The sequence below is a fragment of the Sapajus apella genome, unplaced genomic scaffold (genome assembly GCF_009761245.1).
Source record: "Sapajus apella isolate SASKATOON/1434 unplaced genomic scaffold, GSC_monkey_1.0 scaffold2, whole genome shotgun sequence".
NCBI classification, from domain to species: Eukaryota; Metazoa; Chordata; class Mammalia; order Primates; family Cebidae; genus Sapajus; species Sapajus apella.
This window is the reverse complement of record NW_022436942.1, coordinates 61,686,452-61,714,418: the sequence shown is the minus strand read 5'-3', so window position 1 is coordinate 61,714,418 and position 27,967 is coordinate 61,686,452. Positions and strand designations below refer to the sequence as shown.

General features: G+C 37.4%; 1 protein-coding gene across 2 annotated transcripts in view; it reads left to right on the top strand.

The window, feature by feature from the left end:
- Positions 1-27,967, top strand: part of CUNH12orf42 (chromosome unknown C12orf42 homolog) — a 192,296-nt gene that overhangs the window by 10,670 nt on the left and 153,659 nt on the right. The window contains exon 2 of one of the 2 annotated variants that reach the window (XM_032299490.1): positions 2,030-2,132. In XM_032299490.1, coding sequence (XP_032155381.1) covers positions 2,127-2,132 — 6 coding nt within the window. In that variant the 5' untranslated portion in view covers positions 2,030-2,126. Of the gene's footprint in view, positions 1-291; positions 2,133-27,967 lie in introns of those variants that run through there. The other variant, XM_032299501.1, reaches the window with a different exon arrangement.

Sequence of the window (27,967 nt, the reverse complement as noted above, 5' to 3'; positions counted from 1 at the left end):
ACACAAGAAACACTAATAAATTAGAAAATAAACATATAAAAAGAATCAACAAAGGTAAAAATTTGTGCTTTGAAAAAAGTTAATGAAATTGATAAGCCTCTGGCAATATTTGTCAAGAGAAAAATGAGAAATGCATTATAAATGATATTAAGAATTAAAACAGGGACATAATGAAATATAATTTTTTATGCTGACTAGATTAAAATGTGTGTATTATATATATTTTAAAGTCAATAAATCTGGATATCTAGAAAATATAATTTCTTTGAAAAATGCAGTTTACTAAAACTGACTCAAAAAGAAATAGAAAATATAAATAACCCTATAATCTTTAAATAAATTGAATTAATAGTTTAAAGTTTTCCCACAAAGATAACATCAGAATAAGGTGACTTTTACCAATACAGTTATTCAGTGGGGGCAAGTAATTTAAATCCTATGCAGATTCTATCAATGATTAGAAAAAGAGAATATTCCCCAAGTGTTTTTAAGAAGCTAGCATAACTTTGACACTAAAATAAGGTAAGGACATTATAAATTGGAAAAAGGGAATTTCACTTGTGATCATTGAAGAAGAAAAAAAGCTAAATAAAATATTAACAAACAAAATTCAGCACTGTCCTGCACTATACTAAAAACAAAATACATTATGACCAAGTTGCTTTTTAGTCTCATAAATGCCTGGTTCATTTAATATTGGAAATTTGATTAATGTAGTATCACTTCAGCATCATTGAAAGGAAATATACAATCTTCTTAATAGCTGCAGAGGAGATAATTAATAGAATTTACTATCTGTCTCTAATTTAAACCCAAAAACTTTTACAAACTAGGAATAGAAGAAAAATTGTTTGACTTGATAAATGTATCTGCAAAAATACTAAAATATGGCAAATATCATACTTGATGGGGAAATGTATGAATTTCTGTTACCATCAGGAACAACCAAGCATATCCAGCTTCTGTGAAGACTGAAGCTTACACTATTTTGGGGGCTCTGATTCATGGGTATTAGCATCTACTGACCTGTTGATATCACCTCCTCTTATGTTTGCAACTCCACACCTATTTTTTTTTCTTTTTCAACCCTTTTACACCTCTGTAACCAATATTCCTCGCCTTAACTTCCCTTTGGTTGAACTATCTGAAAACTCAAGCTTCAGAACTACAAATAAGAAATTATGTATTAAAATGAGTATGAGAAAAAAATGCACAAAAAATATTGGAGACTTCGAGATTTAGGTCTTTCCATTCTGAGATCTTTTAAAACAGTTTATTGGAAATGCTTCCCAATTTCGCTAGACTTCCCTTTCTGTACCTAGAATACTGCAAATTCTAATAACTCCTGGAACTCACAGGGGCCTATGCAAATGAGGGTCTAAGCTTTATTTGCTTTCCAGGAGCCTAAGCTTTATGTCTTAGAGATGTAAACTAGTGCAATAAGACAAAAATTTAAAGTTCAAAAATTTGAAAAAAAAAAAAAAAAGGAACAAAGCCATTACTATTACTAGGTGATACAATTGTTCACATCAAAATCCCCAAATAATCAACAGACATCTTTTTTGGAATTAATATGAGAACTTAGCTAGCTTGCCGTTTTAAAACAATGTATAAAATTAATTTGCATGTCTGTACTTTGGAAATGATTAGAAAGATGATTTAAAAGATATCATTACAACACCCCCCCCCCAACTTATCCCAACCAACTAACCAACCAACCAACCAACCAAACCAAGCACCACCTAGGATTATATCTTGCAATAGATGATCAAGAACTTTACATAGAAAAGTATAGAGTTTTATTGAGGCCCAGATGGGAGGATTGCTTGAGTCCAGGAGTTCAAGACCAGCCTGGGCAACATAAGGAGACCCTGTCCCCACACACACACACACAAAATTGAAAGTCACTAGCAAGAAATACGATGTTCATGGATAGGATGATTCTGTGTCTTAAAGATGTCAGTTTTTCTCTATCATTATCATTGCATCATTGTAAACCTGCTCCTCTTTCTCCATTTATTGTTTATAGGGAGTTGAATTTGTCAAATAAATATCTACAGTGATATGTATGAAGCAAAGGGAAGAAGTATTCTTGCTGACTAACTATCAGACCTCTTGCAAACAGGATGCAGGTAATGAATAAGAGATACTACATTTTCTTACTTTTTTTAGGTTAATAGGCTTGCTCCATTTCAGCCACTAATTTTTATTCTTGATTCAGTGTCACTGATATAGTTCAGCTATTCCTCTTGGTTTTCATATTTATCCATATTCACATCATTGTAAATTATAGCATAATTTTACATACTTTCATAAATTATTATTTTTTGCCACTATTAGGGACACGTTACATTTATGTTAGGAAAACCTGGAAATGTGTTTCCTTTGCTATTATTTATATCTTATCTTACTAAGGTAACTGCACACCATTAGGGTTGAGGCATATGTGCTCACTTTAAAGCAGCTGGTATTGTTCCTAAGAAGTTGCACAAGCCCAGGCTTTTAACTAAAGTCAGAAACTTTTCACTGACAAAAAAACTACAAATGCTCTGGTAATGGTAAGAATGATTCTGTATTAGTTCTCTGTTGCTGCTGTAACACATTACCGCAAACTTAGTGGCTTAAAACAGTACAAATTTATTATCTCCCAGTTAGTTCTGTAGGCTCAGAAGTCTGACACAGTTCTCACTGGGTTAAAATCTAGGTGTTGGCAAGTTTGCATTCCCTTCTATAGATTTTAGAGGAGCTTCTTTTTCTTTTCCCTTCTAGCTTCTGAAGGCTGTCCGAATTCCTTGACTTTTGTTTCTTTTACTCCATCTTCAAAACAAGTAACAGAGGGTTTAGTCTTCCTCACATCACATCATTCCAACCTCCTCTTCTGCCTCCCTCTTCAACCACTATGTTGGATTTTATTATGTTGGATCCTGGATAATCCAGGATGATCTCCCTTTCTCAAAGTTCTTAATCACATTTGCAATGTTCCTTTTGCCACCTAAGGTAACCTTCACAGGTTCTAGGCATTAGGACGTGGACATCTGGCCAGGAATAAGGGCAAGTTCTCTAACTTCCTGTTCCTTCCCCCTGCTCACTCTTCTGTGGCCACATTGCCCCACTCCAGACGTGGTGTTCACTTACTCTTCCCTTGCAGTAAAATGCTTTCACCCAGAGATTCTTATGGCTTACTCCCATACTTTGTTCATTTCTCTGTTCAGAAATCCTGCTATGAGCACTATACCTGAAATTTATCCTATGTTTTCTAACCTCTTACCATGTATTGTTTTTCTTCATAACGCTTCCCACTCCTCTGCGGCTCCCCTTCTGAAAACTAATCTCCCTTAGGTTAGAAACTTGGTCAGCTTTGTTCCCCTGTGTTACTCAGGGTCTAGCTCAGTGTCTGGTGTATAAGATCTATGATGCATGAATGAGTCAATTTTTTAATTTCATCCCTTAATATCACGCTTTTCAGTAAGCTGGATCACAGTGAAATCTCTATAATTTGAATTAGAGTTGAATTCAAATTGAAGTATGAGAGCTATTGCCATTGTACTTTGTTATTTCACTGAGAGTGCTATTTGAGTAGCCAGATTTTCAACTGACGTCAGTAATACTCAGTGAGATATATTAAGTATCCTTCTATCCTACAATCAACAATCCTACTGTCGATTGTATTCTTTTGGAGTAGGGATTGATAATAATAGTGATAAAGACAATTAGCATCATCTTTCCTAGCATTTATGGAATACTTGCTATGTGCCATTAGTAAGTCCTTTACTTACATTATTTAATTTTCTCACTCCATGAGGTCATAAAATACACATTTACTCTTTTGTCTACCCAATAAAACTTACCCCCTTACCCAACATTTTCTTTAGGAAACTGCTTATCTCTATTCCAACCAGATGGTTTTGGGAACATCCCAAGAACAATCCTTTGGCCTCTTGGCTGTCAGGATGGATATTTGAACCAGTCTGGATCAATCAGAATCCTTTAGTGGGAATCTAATAGTTAACACATAATCCATATCAAGCCAGAGTTCTTCCTCTCAGTTTTTGGGCTCTCTATGGGAAGGGAGACTTTCTTTTCCTCTTGGGTCCAAAAATGGCAAGGATATGGCCTGGAGCTACCATGGCGAAGTAGACAGGGGAAATGGATCAGGGACAGGAGTCGGATGCCCTGACTTATACAGTACGTGGTCACATTTTCTCCACTTGATAGATGAACAAACATGTCTCAGAGCTGTTATTTTCCACAGAACAGATAGCTTGTAAATAGCTAGTGAATGGGGGGATTTGACCCCACATCAGCCTGATTTCATTATCTGTATTTTCTTTTACTTTGCTGTATGCCCTGATATCTTAGCTACTTACCCTTTCCATTCTTCCTGGTTTCTGAAAACACATGGCAAAGAAATGTGCACTCTTTATTTCTAAAAAAGTGTTTCTCGGACAGTTGTTGCTCATCTGTACATCTTATACTTGATGAATATGTTGATTTGAGGGCCTGGGGCTGGAATGACAAACAGGCCCCATCTTCTCTGTTAATTCCAGTGGAATAAAGTGGTTATTTACAGCTTTGTGTTGAGAAGGATTCTGAGGCTTCATCTGGCCTAGCAGAAAAGGAAGAAAATGAAATAAGAATTTCTCAAAATGTTTGAGAAATTTGAGAAATTTGCTCAAAATGTTTGATAACTCAGATTGCATTTTGCAAATACGGAGGTATACTTTTCAGCATCCAAGAAGTGTTGAGCTTGTTTTTCAGCTCAAAAAATATTTTGTTAGCTAGAAATTCAACTTGTGAACCAAACCAAATTCCTCAATAGTCTCTTCACTGTGGAATGATGATATCTTCTAATGAACATCTTCCTTTGCAAAATGCCCAGACAGTTACATGCTACAATGACAGGAACAGCAACATGACCTGAATTTAGATTCTGGAATGGAATGTCATTTATTGGGACCACTGTTTTTTTGGTGAGAGAGATGCTAAATCACAGCCACCCTGAGAAAATTGTCATGCACTGGTATTGTTGAACATTTTCTAACAATCAAATTGGGCCTCACATTTTGTTGGTTGGAAGTTCCATTTCTTCATCTTTGGTCCAAGTTACTTAGCAATGACCAATCAAACTATGTGCCCACCATATTGTTTTGCATGTTTGACTAGAACATTGACAGATTAATAGGAAGGGTAAATAGCAGAGCACAACTGCGGGGGCCCAGTGTGGGGCAGCAGGATTGACTGCTCCGGACTTTGTTGTGTTTGCTCAGAGGAAGCCGCAGCAAAAGCCTGCTGGGATGAGGTGACCTGGGTCATGGGCATTTGTTTTTTGTCTCTATAGAAAACAATTGTTTTCTCAATGGAAGATGGCTTTTTTCTGAATCTACATGGTTCCACCGATGAGGAAGCATTTGCCATTCCAGGGTGCTTGCTAAAACACAGACATACAAATAAAAAGGCCACACAAAAGTTCTAATTTACTGTATTTTTCAGAGAATCCTTTGACTTATGTTAACTAGGAGAGAAGCCTAACTTTAGAAATTTATCTTGAGGGTCTCTGAACTTTCATCTATTTACTGCTAATTCCCAATATTTGATGCTTAGAAATTTATGAAGTTTCAAAATCCAGCCACCTTTTCTTCCCCCACAGGTCATTATGGCAGAACCCATTAATGTGTAGCACTGTTGATTTTGTAAACCCTGGCTTTGGTAAAAAATTTATTTTGATTTCAAAATTGCTCTAATCTGAATTGATATGGATGAAATACATTAATAATAAAGGAAAACCTACTTTAGGTAAGATTTAATTAATCAAAACTGGTGGCTTGATTTAAAAGCCAGAACTATATTTTTGGTTGATAGATTTATTTGAGCATGACAATTTTATATTTACAAATTTATCATAGTTCTTTAGAAAAAGGTTTACTTTAAATAAAAGACTCCAAAGGGTTCTACACACATTTTTGATGAATTACTATTGATCATTCTTGATGTATTTTATACATATGTATATACACACACACACACATACGTGTATACATACAGACATACATAGAGATAGAGACAGAATAGAGATAGAGAGGGATCAAGAATATGCATACATATGTATGTATGTATATATGTATATATACATATATACACACATCCCTATATATATATATGTGTGTGTGTATATATATATTCAATCAGCCAGACTCTCTTTCTGATCTGGTAGGAATGAAGAAGGGGTCGAATGGCACTCTACGATTTTCTGTTTAGCAGAATTAAATTACCAAACAGAAAATCATAGAGTGCTATTTTCCAACCTTTTCTTCCTCTTCACTTTCTCTTCTCTTTACTCCTTTCCTTTTTTGTCCTTACCTTCCTAGAGCTTAGGGCTTAGGAAGAGCATAAAAGTGTTATTGATGGTGGTTGTGGAAATCATTTTAGTTTCTGGCTGCCTACTTCAAGTCCTGTTGAGCTTTTTGCATTTCTAAAACTGAGAGACCACTGTGGGATCGGGTGGTAGATGGTGGTGTACTCTGAACAAATGAACAAAAACCCCCCTCCAAAAATCAAGTAATAAAAACCTCTCATTGACATTGAAAACTAAGACTGTTCTGAATATTAAGAAAAATCAAGACATCTGCACTAATTTTATATCCTTTTTATTCATTTAAAATTAACCAGTGTTTATTATGCACATCCTCTCTGCTACTTAGAGGATAGTTTCTGCCCTCAGGGAGCTGATAGTCTTGGGTTGAGGCATGGGGAAAGATAATCATCCAAAGAATTACAATATACTATTCCCAATTCCCCATAGTATTAATTACAATATAGAGAGGAGGAGTGAGACCAAGAGACTGGCACTAACTCTATTTTTTCAAGACACAGGAAGATGCACGCCTCTGTGGTTCTGTGACTCTTTATTTAGGCTAATTTAATCTCATTTGCAAGCCATAAAACAAATAATGATTGTCTAGTTGACACCTGTACTATAGAAACATGGTAAGATTGGGGAAAGAGCATTGGTCTATAAGTTTTGTAGGGCAGAAATCGCACCTGTCACATTCACTGTATGGAATGAGACTGGAACTCCATGAATATCTGTGGAACGAATGGTCAGATGAGAAGCCCGAAGACTGAAGTTGCCACTTATTAGCTGTGTAACTTTTAGCATGGCCTGGGGTCTGAGTATCTGTTTCTTCACCTATCAAATGGCTCTGAAATACTTGCCCATGTCACAGTATTATCATAGGATCAAAGAGTATTTCTTTAGCATCTATTATATGGGAGGCACTAGTCTTAAGGATTTTACATGTGTTGACTAATTTCATCCCCGTAACAAAAATATGAGGCAGGTACTATTATAATTATTATTCCCATTTTATAGATGATTATGCGTCATTGGTTCTTTTGTCAACTATACTATATTAATCAAAGAAATGGCATTGCAATTATTATTTCTAATATTCCAAAATGCAGAAGCATGCAGATACCCTCTATGAAGTTCAGTCTCTTGCCTGACTCTTTGTCTGTCTTACGCTGCAGTTCTCTGGGATTTATAGTATGAGAATATTTCAGGCATCCATTTTAATTAAGGATCTTTGAATGATACAGAATTAAAAGCCTTGCAAATCTCCTCCAGAAAGAAAGATATATCTTCATTTTGAATATGTATGCGCTGGAGTTGGAACCAAAAAGCCACCAGGACCTGCTGCCATGCAACAGATGAGCTTCTCTTTGACTCCGTTTTCCCCATGGGCACAGGGCCTCTCCCTGCTTTTCTCTGAATGTGTGTTCCATTCTTTTTTCGCTTCCACATGGCTTCTTCTGTTTCTTCATCATGTGGTTTGTCCATAATTACTATGGCCTTTCCATCCTCAATGCTGTCTTGTGCACTTGTAGTTCTACTCTCACAATTCTTTCATAAATAAACGAAAGAAAATGATGGGAAAATAATCCCATCATTCTAATTGCTGAGATTGGTCCAGCTGATTTTCTCATGCTCTGCCACATCACAATTCTCTGGTCAGCTGATGTTACAAACATCTGGAGCAAGGAGGGTAGACAGTGTCCTGAGCTGTGAGCCTGGTGGGGTCTGTGACAGGGGTTTTTCCATCCACCAACTGAATGTAAAATATAATTGAGGAATCAATTTTATTGTTTGCTAAATGTAACAAATAGGGCTTTTTATCAAATAGTCTCATATTAGAAAGAGAATTTGTGAATAGAGATTATAAGGCTTCTTTATAATTTTAAAAATTGAGTTGTATTAAAACTTTTTGTTTTTAACCTGTAGGTAGTGACCTTGAGTTTATAAGAAGAAAAGAGTTTTGAGATAATGACCTCTCAGATTTTAAGTCAAATGGGAGAAGGTAGTAAAGTGAAGTTTTAGTCTCTGTGTTGTGATCAATTTGCAGCAGGTTACACAATCAATTTCATGGGTTACTATCTAAAGTTTTAAAAAAGAGAAATAGATTGGAAAAATAGGTCAATGTGCTGTATACATCATAAGACGTTCTTGTTTCCTGATACTTTTATTTCAGTTATATACATGTGGATATTTATTGACCATGATGTGAGATGCATTTCTTACCATGGGATATAGACAAAAAGCTTATAAGTTACCAGTGTAGAGGTTAAGACCTGGGTTTGGGGTCCTATGACCCTGGGTCCAAATGGCTCTACCATTTAAGGATTGTGTTACCTTACAACTCCAAACTACAGTTTCCTCTTCAGCAAAATAGGTTAATGTGACTTACCTCATACAATTAAGATGCCAAATCAATGTGAGCAAAGTGCTTAGCATACATCTCAACATAGCTTTTATTGTTATTTTAAATGAAATTGACCTCTGTTGGCTATTTAGGTTAAGTATGTGAAGTTTCTGGAAATGCTTTATATCAGAGATGTGGATAGGAAAGTGGGATAGGAAGTAGAGGAAAAATAAAGAGCAGAGAAAACATCTCAGACATTTTCATGGCAACAGGAAAATCCATTTCTATGCCCTTTCATGTGTTCTAGGTGACATTCAAGTCTCTTTTTCAATGCAGCCATGAAACACATTAATATTATATGTTGTTATGAATTCTCTGATTCAATACACAGAGATTCTTGAAAGAATGATGGGGACATTGGTAGCTCACAAGTTGAGTAAGGAAAGGAAAAAGTGGAGAGTAATGCAGTGAGACACCATCTATTTCACCTCTTTTTTGCTGCACAACAAATGCTCCAGAACATAGTAGTGTAAAACAACAGTTTTATTATGCTCATTAATTGTGTGAGTCAGGAATTCAGACAGAACACAGTAAGGATGACTTGCTTCTGCTCCATGATATCTGAGGCATTCACTGGGCAGTCGCAGAGGCTGAGGTTAACTCAGATGGCTGGGGACTGGAATGATCTGGAAGCTTCTTCAGTCACATGCTTGGCACCTGGGCTGGGGTGATTCAAAGGCTGTGTTCAGCTGGAACTGCAAATCAGCACGACTACTCAGGGCCTCTCTATGTGGTGTAAACTTCTTCATAGTACAATGGCCTCAGGGTATTGGTGCTTCTCACAGGATGGCTAGTATCTCCAAGAACAAGTGTTCCCAAAAGACAAAGAGGAAGATGCATTGCCTTTAATCACCTAGCCTCACAAATCACATAGCATCACTTCCATAGTCAGTTGGTCAAAGCAGTCACAAACCCACCCAGATTCAAGGGGTGGGGACAAAGATCCTTTTTCTCATCGGGAAGAATTGAGAATTGAATGTAAAAATTAAAAGGGTGGTAACGAGCAAAATCTTTAGTTGTGCCCTTTATACCTTCACATTCTTACCATGATTGAACCACAGACGACTCGGGTAAATAGAGAGAGACCATGAGGAGTCATTTATGTTTGATTGTAGATAGTCTCTTGAGATATCTTCACAATGGACTGAGCTTCCTAATGATACTTTGCTTTGGTTAATTCTGAAACAACTTCATATTTGACTTCTCCCTTCCAAAAGTTAAAATTAAAAAGCTGCCAGATGTCAGGAGCAGTAACCTGGGACAGTATAAAAGCCTTGAAAAATCAGTGGGGCAAACAGCTTTACCAAACCACAGTTAAAAGTCTCCTCTGTCTCTCCATTCTTTCTACATTTTAAAGCAGGTTCTATCTTAAAAAATCTCTAGTTAGGGACACTGGGATGAGAAATAGAAGAATTTTTGAGTTTTAGTCCTGAGTTCATCGCTACAGAGTGGCCTGGGCAAACCATTTCACCTTCAGTATGTTCCATGCTCTTTGAGGTTACTTTCAGTATTCAGCGACTCATTTTATGGCTTTCCAAATGGCCTAACTATGTTAATTTTATGAGCAAAGTAAGCTATACATAATGCATTTTGTACACATAAACTGAAAATGTGACTTTCGGTCTGTCGTTTTACCTGTCAAATTAGCACAGATTAAAAACTCAGTGTTGGTGAAAGTGCATTAATAAAGGCCTCTTCTATCATGCAGCTAAACACACTGTCTAATTGATGTGGCTTTTCCGCAAAGCAATTTGACTTGATATCAAATATGTTGAAATATCCATGCCTGTTGATTCCACTCATCCTTTCTGAGAAACTGTCTTGAAAACCTAATTAGAGTGGGAAACCAAGATTTCTGTATAAGGATGTTCACTGCCATGTTACTAATAGTTATGCAATAATGGAAACCACCTATATTGTCCAATAATCTGAGCATTTTATAACTTACAGTGCATACAAATAATGATATTATGTGGCCAGAAAATCAGATTTTCTTAAAAAAAGTATTCATACACAATAAATTTGCATAAAGTAATTAAAGTCTGTATAGAGAAAAACTGTAAGGAACTGCATCAAGATGTCTAGATACAATTACTGCTGATTTTGTCTGTGTTTGGAGGTCTTCCTGTTTTTCAAAAATCTGTAATGAATGTGTATTTTTTTTTTTTTTGTGATGGAGTCTCACTCTGTTGCCGGGCTGGAGTGCAGTGGTGCAATCTTGGTTCACTACAACCTCTACCTCCTGGGTTCAAGTGATTCTTCTGCCTCAGCCTCCTGAGTAGCAGGGACTACAGGTGCCCACCACCACGCCTGGCTAATTTTTTATATTTTTTAGGAGAGATGGGGTTTCACCATGTTGGCCAGGATGGTCTTGATCTCCTTACCTCATGATCTGCCCTCCTCAGCCTCCCAAAGTGCTGGGATTACAGGTGTGAGCCACTGCGCTGGACTGCCTTTCTGAGTTTAACACTCACAAATGCTGTGCCTTCTGCCCTGCACCTTCCCAAGCTCCCTGCTCCCTTTAACACCACAATTGGACGTCCCATACTGGGAACTGGATCTGAGATGTGAAGGTGCTCTGGGGCTGAGAAAGGAAGTCAGCCAGGAGGTCAGGTGTGAGATCTTCCATGGTTATGCACTCTTATAGGCACTAGGCCACCCAAGGCCTGCATGTGGCCCCTGGTTAAAAGCTTCAAATCTATAAGGCTACTAGCTAGATTTTACTGGAGTAAATTACCCCTGCTTTGCAAGAACATTAACAAATTACCATGAAAATGCTGTCATGACCAGCACAAATGTCTCTCAAAGGCTCACTTCAGCCAGCTTTTTTTGGCCCACCTCATAAGATTCACTTGTTAGTTCTACAAAAAGGGAAAACTGAATCTTGAGGTAATTTGCACTTTGGGTGAATTCATCGATTCGTTTTTTTCCCATAGAGTTTGGTTTGTGGCCAGGCTTATGAACAACTTTTGTAAGAAGCAATAGCAGTTGTGTGGTCACTTGAAATGGGAGAGAATTCTAAAGTCGCTGCCTCCTGTTAAACAACAAAAATGGGGAGGATTGCCTCTTAGTGCAGAGTAAAAGAGATCTGAACTAAAAACAATGAGAATTTTAACTTTAAAAGTCTGATTCTGGAAGCAACTACAGGCTACAACTTGTATGTATTATAGTTTGCATTTTGAAACTTACTAGTCTGGTTAATAAAATTACACAGCCATCCTATGAATGCATTACATTTAGGGTCCTTGGATGATACACACCCAGTGAATTCTAAGAAACCATGCACAGGTACATTTGGAATCCAGAATGGCAGGTTCCAATTATGAGGATGAAAACTGTATACATCAATTCCTCTTTGAATGCAAGCATTCTATAATTGTCTGATCATTACATCTAATTAAAATTTAAATGCAGGCTCAATAAAATCAAGAAGGTGATTAAGAAGTTTATTAAATAATGATATTTAACATAAATTTGTATAGGCTGAATTTACATTATCAATGAGGGTTTGTTCTTCGATTGACTCACATTCAGAAATGTTATTTCCAAAGCACTAGAGTATGAAACTTTAATCTATTTTGTATATTTTAATTAAAGTTTGGTGTTGGTACAAATTATTTTCATTCTGAAATAGATGCACCTGGTTAGGACAACCAGAGACCCAGGTAGAAAAAAAAATCTAGCTTTCCTGTGGTGTTTTCTAATCTGCGTATTGGTAGAATACCCCACAGGAGGGCTAAATATGTAAAGAAGGGAGAAAAACAACCCCCCAAAAATAGATACATAGAAATTCACTGAAACAAAGAAGTTTGGTTTTTAGTAATGTCAGGAAGTTCTCCAAATTAGAATAGTTAGATCACAGCATACATGAGGTTTTGTGTCATTGAAAATCAAATCTCTTAAATTACATATGGCAATGGGCACCATAATCTTGTTAATGCTTTGAATCACAGGATATCCTAGCCTAACCCTGCTCAAATGAAAAGGGTAAGCTTAAGCTCTCTTGATATTTGGGCTTTTAAAATATAAGTTTACTGAAGTGCATTGGCCCAAGAGGAAAAACAGTAGACATCAGCCCACCTGTTCCACCCTCCAGTAGGCCCTGAGGACAAGACCCCCACTCTTACCATCAGGAATCTTCAGGCTCATGGTTTGACTGGGATAGGTCATTGCTTTCCTTTAATTGTGTTTGGTGATGGGAGCAGTCCCAAAATGCACTGTGTGTAAAGATTTATATCCATCAGATCATTTTGCAGCCATCTCCCGTTTTTCAACAGGGGTCTTTGCCTGTCTAGTCCCCATTCTCCCCATTAATGCAATAAAAGATATTCTAAGTTGTAATATACAATGGTTATATAATGATTAGGTCAATATGTACATATTTTATAATTCTAGTAAATAGCAAATCTTAATTTTATAAATAAAATTCTGGTAAATACATGGGTTCTCATCAGTGATATGCACAGAGAAGGAGAATGCTTTCTTATATCATATTATCCAATATGTAACAGACAATTTACAGTGGTAAACATTTGTTTTGCTCAGGTGTTTGAGAGGTTCAGCTACTTTGGTCTGGTTCTCAGCATGGCTCCCTCACATGTTTATGGTCAGCTGTGGATTCACTAGGCAGCAAGGTTGATTTTGGCTTGGGATTGGTTGGCTGTTGGCTGATCTAGAGGGCATTGTCTGGGAAGAGTGGATGACTTGGCTCTGCTCTGTCTATCATCCTCTAGCAGGCTAGCCAAGGAATATTCTCATGGCAATGGCAGAGGGCAGGACTGAACAACTCCAATAGTGCCTCCCCTTGAAGTCTATGCTTGTGTTTGCATTCGCTAGCATCACATTGGTCAAAGCAAGTCACGTGGCTGAGCCTGAATTCCCAGTGGGAGGTGCCACAACGTTATATGTCAAAGGGATATGGATGCAGAGACAGGTGAATGACCCCAGCCCTAAATGCAATCAGTATACCACATGGGGTTACATTCTAAAACATTATATGATCTATTTTGTGATCAAAAAGCAGAAGAAAGGAAGACGAAGAGAGGGAGAGAGAGAGAGACAGAAGTCTGTTTCTTATTATAACTTATTATTAAAAGTGATAATTACTTTTGCTGAATTTATTCATTAGAGGTGAGGTGCTACTTTCAGCTCATACTTAAGGGATTAAGTGTTACACAGGGTGTGAATCATAGGAGTGAGAGCTGGATCAGTAAGGAGTATCTTAGAGGCTGCCACAACAAAACCTTCTGGGAGACTCTGATGTGCACCAAGGTTTGGGAAATATTGAATTACTGTACAAAGATGAAGGAAATATTCAGATTCTTCACCGTCGTACCTTGAGGATGTATAAAATTTTACTCACAAGTTCAGGATCAGGCAGATTTATAGCTGAATTCTACAGAGGTACAGAGGAGCTGGTACCATTTCTTCTGAAACTATTCCAAACAATTGAAAAAGAGAGACTCCTCCCTAAATCATTTTATCAGGCCGGCACTGTCCTGATACCAAAACCTGGCAGCATGCAACAACAAAAAAGAAAACTTCAGGTCAATATTCCTGATGAACATTGATGCAAAAATCCTCAATAAAATACTGACGAGCTGAATCCAGCAGCACACAAAAAGCTTATCCACCATGATCAAGTCAGCTTCATCCCTGGGATGCAAGGCTTATTCAACGTGTACAAATCAATATACGTAACCTGTTACATAAACAGAACTAAAGACAAAAACCACATGATTATGTCAATACATGCAGAAAAGTCCTTCAATAAAATTTAACATCCCTTCATGTTAAAAACTCTTAATAAACTAGGTATTAATGAAACATACCTCAAAATAAGAGCCATTTATGACAAACCCACAGCCAATATCATAATGAATGGACAAAAGTTGGAAGCATTCCCCTTGGAAACCAGCAAAAACAAGGATGTCCTCTCTCACCCCTCCTATTCAACAGAGTATTGGAAGTTCTTGCCAGGACAATCAGGCAAAAGAAAGAAAGAAACAGTATTCAAATATGAAGAGAGGAAGTCAAACTGTCACTGTTTGCAGATGACATGATCCTGTATCTAGAAAACTCCATCATTTTAGCCCAAAAGCTTCTTAAGTTGATAAACAATTCAGCAAAGTCTCAGGATACAACATCAATGTTCAAAAATCACAAGCATTCCTATACACCAACAATTGACAAGCAGAGAGCCAAATCATAAATGAACTCCCATTCACAATTGTTACAAAGGGAATAAAATACTTAGGAATGCAGCTAACAAGGGAAGGACCTGTTCAAGGAGAACTACAAACCACTGCTCAAGGAAATCAGAGAGGACACAAACAAATGGAGAAACATTCCATGCTCACAGATAGGAAGAATCAATATCATGAAAATGGCCATACTACTCAAATTAATTTATAGATTCAAGTCTCTTCCCATTAAACTACCATTGACATTCTTCATAGAATAAAAAAAACTACTTTAAAATTCCCATGGAACAAAAAAAGAGCTCTTATAGCCAAGAGAATTGTAAGTAAAAAGAGTAAAGTAAAAAGAACGAAGCTGGAGGCATCATGCTACCTGATTTCAAACTATGCTACAAGGCTACAGTAATCAAAATAGCATGGTACTGGTACAAAAACACACACATAGACCAATGGAACAGAATAGGGAACTCAGGAATAAGACTGCATATTTACAACCAACTGATCTTTAACAAACCTGACAAAAACAAGCAATGGGGAAAGGATTCCCTATTTAATAAATGGTGCTGGGAGAACTGGCTAGCGATATGCAGAAAACTGAAACCGGACCCCTTCCTTATACCTTATACAAAAATTAACTCAAGATGGACTAAAAACCCAAAACTATAAAAACACTAGAAGGAAATCTAGACAGTACCATTCTGGACATAGGCACTGGCAAAGATTTCATGATGAAAATGTTAAAAGCAATTGCAACAAAAGCAAAAATTGACAAATGGGATTTAATTAAACTAAAGAGCTTATGCCCAGCAACAGAAACTATCATCAGAGTGAACAGACAACCTACAGAATAGGAGAAAATTTTTGCAATCTATCCATCTGACAAAGGTCTGATATCCAGAATCTATAAGGAGCTTAAATTTACAAGAAAAAGAAACCATTAAAAAGTGGGCAAGGACGTGAACAGACACTTCTCAAAAGAAGATATTTTTTGGCCAATAAACATATGAAAAAAAGCTCAATATACTGATCATTAGAAAAATGAAAGTCAAAACTACCATGAGATACCATCTTATGCCTGTCAGAATGGCAATTATTAAAAGTCAAAAAATAACAGATGCTCATGAGGCTGTGGGGAAATAAAAAGGTTTTTACACTGTTGGTGGGAAGTCAAATTAGTTTAACCATTGTGGAAGACAGTGTGGGGATTCCTCAAAGACCTAGAACCAGAAATACCATTTGACCTAGCAATCTCATTACTGGGTATATACCCAAAGGAATATAAATAATTCTATTACAAAGGTACATGCATGTGTATGTTCATTGTAGCACTATTTGCAATAGCAAAGACATGGAATCAACCCAAATAACCTATCAATGATAGACTAGATAAAGAAAATGTGGTACATATACACCATGGGATACTATTCAAAAAGGAATGAGCTCATGTCCTTTGCAGGGACGTGGATGGAGCAGGAAGCCAAGATCCTCATATCCTCAGCAAACTAACACAGGAACAGAAAATTAAATACTGCATGTTCTCACTTATAAGTGGGAGCTGAACAGTGAGAACACATGAACACAGGAAGGTGCCTGTTGGGGGTCGGGGGAAGGGGAGTTTCAGGATAAATAGCTAATGCATGTGGGGCTTAATACCTAGGTGATGGGTTAATAGGTGCAGCAAACCACCTTGGCACATGTTTACCCACGTAACAAACCTGCACGTCATGCACATGTATCCTGGAACTTAAAAGAAAAAAAATTTACTCATGAGGTACAGTGGATTCTAGAGGGCACAATGGAAAGTTTTAGGGCTGTGGCTTTGAAACACTTTTGATAGCATTCCACATTTGGAAATACAGTTTTCATCCCATCTCAGTAACATCTCCACCCAAATTGCTTATAATGATATTTGTCTCACTATATGTGATATATGTGGATATTAAATTTCCTGTTCTAGTCTACTCTATTCTACCCCATTTGATTCCATTCTAGTCCATTTACATAATTGGTATTTGCATCTGGCTAAATTGACCTCACGACTAGTAGTTACAAAATATTTATTTAGGGAAGTTAAGCAGAACTAGAAGAGGAAGGGTTCAGGTAGTGAGCCAGAAAAATCTTAACTCCTCAGTGAGTCTTGATAATCCTGGTCGAGTAATAATCCAATATCTACCAGTTACTAAACACTTACTATGTGCCAGGCACTGCACTAAGCTTTTATGTCTATACTTTGTTTTCTGTTTAATTTTCACAGCGATCCCAGTATATATAAATCTCGTTTTCAGTTGGAAATGAGGGAACAGTTTCGTTAGCACAGGGGAAACTGGGGCCCAAATGACGTAAGTACTTTGCCGAATTTCACAAAGATAGCAAGCCACACAACCTGAATTTAAACCTTCCAGGAGTAGCTCTAAAAGCACAGCTCTTAGTCATTGCCGTGATCTTTTCCAGGACGCTGCCCAGACCATGGGTAAGCAATAAACAAAAGATATAAATGCATTGTTTTTATTCTGCACAGATAGGGCTTAATGAGTAATGAAAGCAATGACCCTGTCACTTCTTCTTGAATATTTAGCCAACATACTGATGGTGCAAACATGCCTAGATTTTAACTGATGTGCAGGCATACCTAGATTTTCTATTCCTTTTCTGGTTTTACTCCTTAAACTTTAAAGGTCTGGTTGTCCTATCGAAAATGATATATTTCTCCAATGCAGTAATGCTTTGCTTTTACCTACAAAGCTTATTTTACTATACATTTAGTCTTTGCACACATATATATTTTGTGTGAGGCTTTTTGGGGGGCATTCTGGTTTGGGTTGGTAAAGAAAGTGGGCTACAGCAACTGCTTATCATATATTGAGATATCATAAACATTTTAATCAATTTCTTTGTTTGGATTTAGGCTATCTTTTATAGCTTATAAAAATGGAAATAGGCTGGGTGCGGTGGCTGAGGCCTGTAATCCCAACACTTTAGGAAGCCAAGGTGGGTGGATTGCCTGAGGTCAGGAGTTCAAGACCAGCCTGGCCAATATGACGAAACCCATCTCTATTAAAAAATACAAAAAAAAATTAGCCAGGTGTGATGCTACATGCCTATAATCCCAGTTACTGAGGAGGCTGAGGCAAGAGAATTGCTTGAACCTGGCTTGCGGAGGTTGCAGTGAGCAGAGATTGCACCATTGCACTCCATCCTGGGCAACAAGAGTGAAACTCTGTCTCAGAAAACAAAACAAAACACAAAACAAAAATGGAAATAACATTCAGCTTTCTGTACCATCTTTAGATGGATTAGCATACCCGAGTCTTAAACTCTACTGTATCTACCCTTGAGTAGACATGCCAAAGAGTCAGATATTATGAATGTGATTATTTTTCTTTGAAACGCATTATATTTGCATGGCACTTTGCAACTGACAAAGCTCTTTTCTAATATTTTTCTTCTTTACATGTTTAAGATAACCCTGGGATGAAAAAGGGGTAGATAGTTTTATGAACAGTTTTCTAGCTGTAGAAATGGAGATTCTGCATGGTTAAGTGCAACATATAGAATAGTTGATATGCACTAAGTCATTTAATCCAAATCTCAGTGTTACAAAGAAGGGAACCAAAACTCAGAGAAGTTGGGTGACTTATTCCAGGTCATACAGCTAGTGTGTGTCAAGAAGTCAGTCAAGAATTCAAGTCTGTAGATTTCTATATCAGCACTCTTTCTACCGCACTCTGCCACCCCTGTTCCAGTTTGTAAGTATAAACGTAGACATCACAAGTGCAATATCATTTATGTCCACATGTCTGTAAGTGTTATGGAAATATTTTGTAATGCAAAGTGGGTCTGGAAGATAGTCTATGTATGTTTTTTTTTCTCATCAGAAATGTGTTTCTCATCTTCTTAGCAGACCTAAAATTTCCTGACTTAAATTTCGAAGCCCATGATATTCTCTGTCCTTTAAAATGGACAATGTAATGCAGGATTATGTTGTTAGGGGATTATAAAAAGCTATTTGTCATCTTCAAAAGTGAGAGGGAGCTTTGATGTAGCTTAAAAAAGTTTGTTGCCTGAGCTAAGTGATTAGACTGCCAGCAGTCTTTTTGCATTCTTTTCAAGCATATGTTTCAAATGGCATATTTGCATATGTGTAACAATATAAAGTAAAATTTCACCATAATTCAATAAATGGGGTTCAAAAATGTTATTCTCATAAACATTGTCTTGCTTTATTGAAGGTTAATAGAAGACAGTATTTTTAACCAGTCTGTACTGCCCTAAAGCCCACAGACATAGAGATTCAACTGAATGGTATTAAGTTGTTCTACAACAAATCTACAACAGACTATAGATTGCACAGAGAACTTCCCAGATGATTATGGTCAGTTGCTTCCTAACTTGCCTTCAACCCACTCCTCCATGACAACAGGAACTGAAGCTTGTTATAGGATAGGAGTCAAATCACCAGTGACCTTACACAATATCCAAATTCACACCATCTCAAAAGTTTGCAAAATATGACATATGCATTTATGCTCACATATATATTTAGTCCCCAACTTACAGATGGGGTTTCTTACTAAAGTGTGTTTATAAATAGGTTGTTTATAACTCAAAACACATTTTCTGATAGAAATTCTCCATCCAAAAATACTTACCAAGTGCCCAAAGCTGATCCCTCAAGCAGCTCCCATTCTTCTGCTTAGGTTCTGAAGCCAAATTCAGAAACCTTTAAGGGCAAAACTGCAGGTCCCATTGCACAGAAAGATAGAACTGTAGAGTGAGTCTAAGACTTCACCCTCAGGCCTCAGTACTGGACCCTACTCGGCAGAGATAGGAAGGTGCTGACTAAATCTGCTTACTCTTGCTCCTGTGCACACAGCTGGACTGTATTTCCCAATGTCTCTTGCAGTTTGATGTGACTATGCAATTTATTCTTGTCCACAAATACATGTGGAAGTGATGATTACCATGTGCCGACCTGGCCTGTAGTATTTTTTTTGTTGTTGTTCTGTCCAATGTTTGGAAGAGAATGTCCCCAAGACCCTAGGGGTTGACCAAGCAAAGGTCTTTGAATTGTCGTGTAAAGGTTACCTGCTATGTACCCACATGGATGGTTGGATATACAAAAATAGATTTCAATGTGTAAAGTCACTGAGCTTTTGGGATTTATCCATCAGAACAGCAAGCTTTAATTAATACTCATTTTAATTTTAATTAACTAATTAATTTAATTTTTGAGACAGATTCCCACTCTGTCACCCAGGCTGGAGTGCAGTGGCATGATCTCAGCTCAATGCAACCTCTGCCTCCCGGGTTCAAGGAACTCTCCTGCCTCAGCCTCCTGAATAGCTGGGATTACAGGCACGTGCCAACATGCCTGGCTATTTTTTTGGGGGGGTTGTGGATTTTAGTAGAGACCATATTGAGCAGGCTGGTCTCGAACACCTGATCTCATGATCTGCCTGCCTTGGCCTCCCAAAGTGTTGGGACTACAGGTGTGAGCCACTGCACTGCCTCAATTAATACTCTTTTACAAGTCCTGTGCCCTTGGAGTTAAGCCACTTTGGGTTGAATTTTTCAGAAAGATGTGGATGGCAGTAAAAAGGTGCAATATAGGAGGAGGCTCTGGATAAAGGGCAGCTTTCAAAGTTACTGAGGAGGCAAAGTTACTGAGGAGGCAGGCATTTTGCAGTGGAGGTTATGGAGAATGACAGGGGAAAAGGCTTCTCAGAAGTGGATAATGGCTCAGCCATAAGTAAAGCCAAGCTGTGGCAAGGGCTCTAGGCAGAGCAAAGCCAGTGTGCACAGAAACTCTACCTACACAGTGTGCTTCATATATAGACCCTGTTAATTTGCAGTGTGGCTTCATCTAAGTGTTCCTTTTTGAAATATCTAAGTTTTCATTGAAAGTTGTAATTACAACTGTAGAAAATTGCAGCCTATTTGTGTTAGGCCATTTTTGCATTGCTCTGAAGAAATTTTTGAGGTGGGGCAATTTATTAAGAAGAAAGGTTTGATTGTCTCATGTTCTGCATGGTGTACAGGAAGCATGGTGCCAGCATTTTCTTCTGGTGAGGACTCAGGAAGCTTACAATCATGGCAGAAGGTGAAGCAGGGGCAGTCATCTCATGTGGTGAGAGTGGAAGCAAAAGCAGGGGGAGGTGCCACACACTTAAAACAACCAGGTCTCCAGTGAGCTCATTCATCACAAAGAGGATGACATTTAGCCATTCATGAGGGATATACTCCGAGGATCTAAACACCTCCTTCAAGACCCCACCTGCAAAACTGGGATTATATTTGAACATGAGATTTGGAGGGGACAAATGTCCAAACCATATCACTAATTAAAAAGCAGTGGCAGCTATGATAATCCAGCTTTTATATCTGTGGTAAGGCCATGTTTTCCAAGGGCTGCTGTCAGCTAGTGACTGAGTATGGCAGACAGACTGAGATGAGCCTTTCCTGGGAAACACGGGATCCCTTTTATGGCCAACATTAGCTTGAGGACTCCCCAAGTTCTAGATATTTTCTTAGACTGCATGCCAGTCTCGGAAGCTTTCACCCACCCTTTCTTCTTCCTTTCCTCTCTCCTTCCCTCAGGCTCAGATTTGTCTTTTCTCACATCTCCCACAGATGTTTCCCCTAATAAGCTTTTTTTGAGCATTTAATCCATCTTGGTGTCTCCTTCTCAGAGGATCTGAGCTTACCCAGAATTTATTCTGTTATTCTAATCTTTCTGTTTGTGACTGTAAAAAGGGACAAATTCTCCTAAATTGTGAGAGATCCTGTGGTCACCTGTATAGTTCCCTGACTGGCTAAGGCTCACTTACAGACCATGAGTGTTAGCCCTTGAGCAGTTTATAGCATTTTAGCAAAGGTGTGGTTACATAGGCCCCTGCGATCCATCCAAGAAACTAGACAAGTTGCAAGAGCCACTGGAAGACAGAACTTTTTGCTTTAAAACACAGGGATTCATGATGGGGATGACAGAGCAAAAATGAATGAACACTTACTAAGATCTAGCTGAGCTGGATGTTTTTCATAAGGGATCTCACTGGATTATTAAATGAAAATTCATTTCAGGTAGATATTTTTCTCTCAAAGTGGGGATGAGGTGCAGAGACAGTGAGGAAGCTGCCTGGCATCACACCCTGGGTAAGAGGCAGAGCTGCTATTTGAACTAGTTTTGCCTATTCTATAACTCATCATACTTGTTCTGTTTCACCACACGCCTTTTCAGGGAACAGTCTTGCAGGGAATTCTTAGAAAAGTACTATTTCTTTTCTGCAAAGAAGGTAGAAACCTCCTAGTTTCAGAGTCTGTGAAGAGGGTAAGTTCTTCTCTGGTTTGTTGGATTTGTTCCTGCCCCCAACGTCTTCTTTATGTGAAATGTCTCATAATTAAAAAGTACAGATTCTATACAGACACAGAGTCTTTTCACTATAGACCACATTTCCAAAAGTGGTTATTATGCATGGATGTGCTTGGAGAATTAGATTTCTGTGGTCTTGACTTTCATTGCCCTGTCTAGATATGTGATTAAGTTTTTGTTCTTTGTTTCAAGATGACCAGTCAATAGAGTTGTGTAGTTTTAATTTTATCTGAAGTGCAGTTGGAGGACAGGCAACAGAGCCTAATGCTTTTCTTTTCCTTTTATTCTAAGTTACAATGACCATTATTTCAATATTTTCAGGTCTTATATGAAATAACATTCTGTTATGGCCAAACCGTTTTAGTCCAATGTGAAGATTTTAATTTTAAAAATGTTGTAATATAAAGGGGTAAAAAAGATTGAATTTTGCTTATGCCTTGATAGCTGCCCCCCACCCCCACCCCCAGGAGGACAGAGCATATAAACATGAAGTTTCTGGGAAGTGGAGAAAAAACAGTTTAATACAAAATTGTAGGTCCCTGTTTTTGAACATGTGTTACCATGGCAACTGATTCAAATGCTTGAAAGTTAAGCTGCTATTTAGGCAACTTAACTAGATGTTTTTGACAGTATGGGAACTAAATATAATTTAAAAACAGACACATGTAGATCCCCATTTAGCTGACCTGGCTGACACAGCAGTAAGACATTGCTGTGACAACTGAAGGAACTGCCGAAAGGAATGTAGTTAAGAAACAACAGCTTTGGTCAGGAGAGCAGGACTGAGGCTGTCACTCTCTCACTGTATTCAGGAAGATGGTCCGCAAGATGGAGCTTACAGCATCCCCGCTGAACAAGGGCAGGGCATTATTAGCTTCATCTTTTCTGCACTTTTAAGCCACAGATGAAGGGGCAGACTGGCAGTTTTTGAGGTATAAACATGGAGAAAGAAAAGTTAATTTCCAAGAGAAACACAGTATATGCCCGCCGGTGGCTTCTTTTACTAACTGCCTTAAAAGCTACTTTCTTCCCCCTTGGGAAAATGATTTAGAAATTCAGTCATCTCTTCATGTTTATTTCAAGTGATAAACTTTCAGAATTATTCCCTTATCATCATATGCTTTAGATTGAAAGTAGAAAAACAAACAAATAAATAAATGTTTTCAGTGTTTTAAAGTAACAAAGTCAAAGTTCTGTGAACAGAGTAGTTCTTCAGTTTACATTTGTGAACTGAGGAAAGATCACAAAAAAGGAGAGGAAACAGATTCAGGTGGGTTGTTTTCTCTGTATTATGAATGTGCTATTTAAGCATTTTAGAAATTGCATTTTTAGAACTGTTTGGGTCAAATAATCAATCGTCAGCATCCTGATGAAAGTTTCAAAGCAGATTATTTTAAAAATCAGACAAAGAAAACATAAAGAACAAATGGCTGCATAGAGGATTTTCCTAGATTGTTTGTTTATTTGATTTAATAAAGTAATACATAAGAAATACCCTTGAATCTGTGGGGAATTTCCTAAAGAAAGAAGATAGATGGGTTCAGATGAAAGAGGAAAACCACGATGCAGTTTCTAAGGTCTACATATAAGCCTCAACCTTTAAGCAATAATTGATTGGTTGATCTGGGTACCACATACCCAGGCAGACATCAGAGGAAATATTCAATGTTAGTTTTTAAAAATATTTTGCTAATAATTCTTTTATCATGTGTGCTATGTGCTGTTTTCATAACTAGAATGGTAAACAATGAGTTAAAATGTTCGTTTTCCTGGTGCAGCAAATGTGGCGATTTTAGCGCACTAAGACAGGCACGGAAGGTTTTATATTGACTGTTGACAAATTTCAAGAAGCCAGTTTTGCTTCCAGAAAATGTCTTATAAATGTCAAAAGCTTTTATATTCTAAGGGGCTCCGTTTTAGAGACATAAGTGACAACATCTCAAGTAGACAAGGAAGAGCAGGACAGGTCCCTGGGTGGACCTTGGTGACTCAGCTTTTTCCCCTTTCTTGCTTGCAGTTCTCAAGAATAACTGTAGAATATGCTGAAAGTGCAACATTCGGAGATAAAGAGGAGCTGGCTGGGCTTCACTTCTGTCCCTCCTAGTGCAGAATGACCTGCAATGCTTTAGCTCAGTGAGTGCAATTGTCCCCGGATATAAAACCCAGGGTATTGGGTTTTCAGGGTCTCTTAGCTGTAGTGAGATGTAGGGTATTTGCAGACCATACTCTATCCACCCTCAGAAACATTTCTGAGCCTTGGGGGATCAACCTGCCATAAATCCTGTGCTTCTGTTGTTCCCTGCTGCCTGTGTATGAGTAATGAAGTTGCTTCACTTAACTTGTTCTGTGAGTGTTCCGTCTCATTAAACTCAGGTAGGTGATAGAGCAATTGGTATGCGGTGAATCTAATTCTCAGGAAAAATGTAGGCCCAAGATTCTTAGTAAGTGAAATTTATCCTCGGTCCAGCAAAAAGGAATATTGTACAAGTGGCTGTTTTGAGTAGAAAACAAGCAAATGTTTTAGAAATCTCTAATATATCTCAGAAATACTTATTCTAAGCTCGACAAGATAAAAATTAACAAACAAGTTCACTTATTTCTTCTTCTCCTGCTCTCTAAGAAGAGAAAAGGACAAAAAGATATATGGGTTTATTCTTAAGGTAAAATCAATGAAAGTAGAAGAGGAGCCTCACACCCTCAGGGATCTTATGGTAAAGTGATAAGACTTCTTGGGCTGTGTTGAGAGGAACAGAGAGGTAGTGGCGACCAGGATGATGACATCAGACCAGGATGGTGTGCATGAGAGTTTATTTGTGGTAGAAGAACAAAACAAACCTAGATCAGAGAAGATATGAAAATTTAAATGAACATTTCTTTGGACCACATTTTTCAGCCCCATTGAAACGTGGAGAGTGTTATAAAGATAGACATTTCTGCTTTTGTCACTCTTCTTTAAAAACAGTATCATTCCAGAGCTGGAATACAAGAGCCATGGCTTTATAAGCTTTATACAAATCTCAGATTAATTCAATTGAAGAAACATTTGAAAGTGTGGGAGATTGCAGCACATCCTCAGTTGCAGTATCATCTTGAATAGAAGTCTCCATGACTTCCTTTTGCATTGATTCTCTGTGTAGCCACTTTGCTATATTATCTGAAGGCTCTAAAGTTGAGAAAGACAGAATTATTTCCTCTGAGAAGTAGTAATATAGTAGAAAGACTTACATGTTTTCAGATATGCTACTACTATTACTAATAACTTATATTCAAGTGCTCGCTAACTGCTGTACATGTGCTAACTCATTTAATCTTCATGAAAACCTATGAAGTAAAGTAACTCATTGTATCCCCATTTATGGATGAGAAAGTGAAGCACTAAAAGGTGAAGACACTGGCTAAAAGTCACTTAGTCTAGTAAGAGATAATGCTGGGGAAGTATATACAGGAGTGTGAGACATGTGCTGTTCAAAGTCTCAAGGCTGTTGTGACATGCTGTGAACACAAAGGAAAGTTACTGATCCTAACTGGTTGATAGGAATTACCAGTGGAAATGAAGATGTAATGAAATAAACCAAAAACCAAGCTGATGGTTTTGGCAACTGGGCAGTTTTTATTGACATTTAAGACAAGTTTCAGTAAGTCAATAGAAGCAGAAACCAACATATTCGCTGGGCTAGGGATAGAATTATGAAGTAAATTTCTGCAATTCTTATGAAGTCTGGTGGTGGTGATAGGAAGGAAAGAACTGGGGACAGAAATCTGAGGAAAAAGTAGATAAGGTCTTTTTTGGATACAGAGATTTGAGTATGTTTTTGGCTGATGGGAATAGGGAAGATGGAAATATCACAAATAAAAAGAGAAACAGGATGCTTTCCAAGATGTATTACACAGTTTCCTGTCTTTCTCAGCAGAATATAAGAAAGATTTAAAACATTTTTTGTAATGACAAGATTATTATCATGAATTTTGATTGCTATTCCCTGTTCTAATTCTGAAATGAGATTTTTAAGTCCTATTGAGATGTTGGTCACTCCAGTTTAGTGAAGTTCTGGCTTTCCTAGGAGAGCTGTGGTGACTTGTGTTTCAAGATGGTGAACTGAGTACAAACTATAGGCTTCTCCTCCTGAAATAAATCCCTAGAAATTTAAGAAACAATGTAAATAGGTAACCATCTTCAAAAATAAGGAGAATAAATTGCAGAGGGGCAGAGCAGAGAAGAATTCTAAAAAAAGCAAAGCAGATGGGATCAGATTAAGGATATTGTAGCTCAGGACCTTGTACGATGGATTTCAGCTACAGAAAGTGAGTGCATGGTTGATGGTAGGGTGGTTAAATGAGATATCATAGTAACAACATCCAGGTGTTTAAAATTGGTGTTTTCTCTCTTTTTATTGGGTTTGTCCTGCCTCTATGTGCTTACATTCAGTAAAGGAGTTTTGCTAGAGAGATAAGGTGGTGACCAAGACAGAAGAAAGAATCTATATGTTTAAGAAACAAGCTATTGTGTAGAACAAGTATAGAAGGTAATTTAACAGGAAATATGATTTATTAAGATGAGTGAAAAAAATCAAGTCATTCAACCTTTAAAGAAAATTGTAATCAAGTAGAAGAGTTAAAAAGCTTAATTAATATTAGAAGAATTTACATCCAAGGAAACAGCTAATAAAGCCATGACAGCAAGGCTTTACAACATATATAATTAATATTATTAGGGAGATAAGGAACAAAAGGTTATTAGGGAGAAATAAAGGTAAGAGCAGAAGTTAATAACACGGAAAATAAACAGAAAAGCTCACTAAACCAAAAGTTAGATTTTTGAAAAGATGAATACAACAAAACCTTTGCTAAAGTTGATAAAAAAAATAGGAACAAGGAAAGAATAAATGAAAGAAGGACTGAAGGTGCAAGTTAATAACATTAGGAATGAAAAATAAGACATAACTATAGACACAGATGAGAATGACAAAGATATATTAAAACTTTATGTTAATAAATTTGAAAACAGGTAAAATGAAAATATCCTAGAATAATATAACATTAAAAATTTTTTATAAATATAACTTTATATAAACCTTTATATAAGATAATAATAATCTAAGAAGAAATAGAAAACCTGCATAGTCATTAAAGAAATAAAATTAATATTTTAATAAGTACATTAACAGGGAGTTAACACTTCTTTTATGGCTGAGTTATACTATGCATTTAGAGAATTGATTATTCTAGTCTTGGGCAAACTTCTCCAGAAAATTTAGAATTATCAAATTGATTGTAAAAAATAATTCCTTTTCTAATTGTTCATTCCTTCCTAAATCTATGCCATTTGCAATATGACTTTGTAGCTTCTCGCATCAAGAGGTGGTGTCTGTTTCCTTAATTCTTGCATCTGACTCAGTTTTATGATTTGCTTTGGTGATTGGAATGTGGTGGAAGTGATGGTATGCCAGTGGTCAGCCTGTGCTTTCAGAGCTCTTTCATGCTTCCATGCTTTTTGGACCCCTGACACCATTGTGCAAACAAGCCCAAGCTAGCCTGTTAGATGTGGAAAACCTGTAAACCAGCCATCTCTGTCACTTCAGCTCATAGCAAAACAACTGCTGGTCAGGCTAGTAAGGACATCCTAGATGATTTGGTCCTCAGCT